This window comes from Penaeus monodon, chromosome 28, assembly GCF_015228065.2.
Source record: "Penaeus monodon isolate SGIC_2016 chromosome 28, NSTDA_Pmon_1, whole genome shotgun sequence".
Taxonomy (NCBI): domain Eukaryota; kingdom Metazoa; phylum Arthropoda; class Malacostraca; order Decapoda; family Penaeidae; genus Penaeus; species Penaeus monodon.
The window spans coordinates 7867652-7869378 of NC_051413.1; the positions used below are offsets into that span (position 1 = coordinate 7867652).

At 35.7% G+C, this 1727-nt stretch overlaps 1 protein-coding gene across 2 annotated transcripts in view; it reads right to left on the reverse strand.

The window, feature by feature from the left end:
* Nucleotides 1–50: 50 nt before the first annotated feature.
* The window catches only part of LOC119591354 (protein arginine N-methyltransferase 1-like), a 4987-nt gene continuing 3310 nt past the window's right edge, over nucleotides 51–1727 (reverse strand). Inside the window, exons 3-4 of one of the 2 annotated variants that reach the window (XM_037940090.1) lie at nucleotides 1466–1580; nucleotides 51–1287 (exon numbers count right to left, since the gene is read on the reverse strand). In XM_037940090.1, the coding sequence (XP_037796018.1) occupies nucleotides 134–1287; nucleotides 1466–1580 (1269 nt within the window). In that variant the 3' untranslated portion in view covers nucleotides 51–133. Of the gene's footprint in view, nucleotides 1288–1399; nucleotides 1421–1465; nucleotides 1581–1727 lie in introns of those variants that run through there. The other variant, XM_037940091.1, reaches the window with a different exon arrangement.

A 1727-nucleotide genomic window follows, 5' to 3' on the forward strand; every position in this document is an offset into this window, starting at 1 on the left:
ATTAAGCATTTTAAGCTGTATAAAAAAATTTTTAAAAAAAATTGGTTATATAACATTCATAGGTTTAATGATGACTTTTGATATACATTGCATACTCATTTATAAACACCAACACATATTAGTTCATCCTGGGTTATGTGCAGTCTATAACATTATTATCCTCATCACCCATTTCATCATTTTCAATCATCTTTGCAATTATAACACATCTGGGCATGGGGCACAAACAGGGGACGGGGTGTTCTTCTATTTCAGGGTCAAGCATCTCCACTGTCATTGTGTAGTGCCGGACATTATCATCACTTTGGGCAAACACTATCTTCCAACCCACCACTTCATCTTTCTCTACCAAATTCTCAAACTCTAGCTGTGTGGTTGAGACTACAGTGTCTTGTACTTCTCTCTTATCTTCTTTACTATAATTTTTGCTGGAATTCTTGGTTTCTACTTGATCACTTTGTTGTGGCTCATGATTTTCCAGCTTTTCATTAGTGCTTCTTTGAACATCATCACCACTGGTTTCAAGACAACCATCCTGACAGCTTAATTCAATTTCTTGGCATGTTTTTGATGAGCCATATCCCAGGACAACAACAGTTTGCTTCCAGTGTGTTGGGGGGCTCATAGGTGAAGTTGAGAGTGTGATTAGTGTTCCCTGTTCTTCCCCTTCCTCACTGTAACAGTATTCCTCAAAGTCACATTCAAACCACAGACAGAGACCTTGGTAAGATCCAGACTTTGTGATGCCAACAAAGGTAGTTTCAGAAAACATCTTTACCTCTTCTTCTGTTACCCATCTCAGGTTGAACTTCTTAATACATGTTGGTTCAGCTAACAGGTCAGATTCAGGAATAAGACAGACTTCAGGTTTTATCATTTTGGATCTGAGAGCAAACTGTTTGACAGCAGACATGTTGAATCCATAGACATTATCCCAATAATTTATTTGTTCTTTATAAAGAGATTGTAATGAACATGGACATGCAAATATTCTTGCTTCTGAAGGAAATACTATGCCTTCATCTGAAAGGAACATATCTCGGGCCTTTATAACTGAATTAAGCATGGATTCGTGTAACAAGTAAAATCCCATCCATTCAGACACAATTATATCAACTTTCTCATCTTCTGGAAGAAATATATCTTCCACTCTTGAATGAAACACTTGAATAACATCACCAAATCCATTATCCTCTGCAACTTTTTGAATAACTTCTGCCATGCCACTGGCTTCTACAGCATACACTTTTTTTGCTCCAGCAGATGCCATAAACAAAGACAAAATCCCTGAAATGAAAAATTACATTAGTTCTTCCCTAAACTGTTTTAAATAACATGCTTGTCTCATGTCGACTTTTGCTTCTGTCTCTACCTTTTTTACTCCTTTACAAATTCTTACCTTACATTTACTAGTTTTGACATAAATACAGCATTCAAATATATTTTAAAAGAAAATAATACTTGCCTGTCCCTGCTCCAACATCCATAGCAATCTTATCTTTGAATAAATGTTTGTTTCTGGTGATTGCATCAAAGTAGGCTGTTGTACGTGGCTTGTCGCTAACCATAAGTCTATGAATCTGAAGAAAATATTTAAAAATTATGCAATGCACTGCTCAAAATAACTCATACTTTTAACTGTCCATTCAATTACAACATAGTTTCAATTATACTTTTGCAATCTGTTCCTTTTCAGTAAAATCTTGGTGTCAGATACATGAACTGTG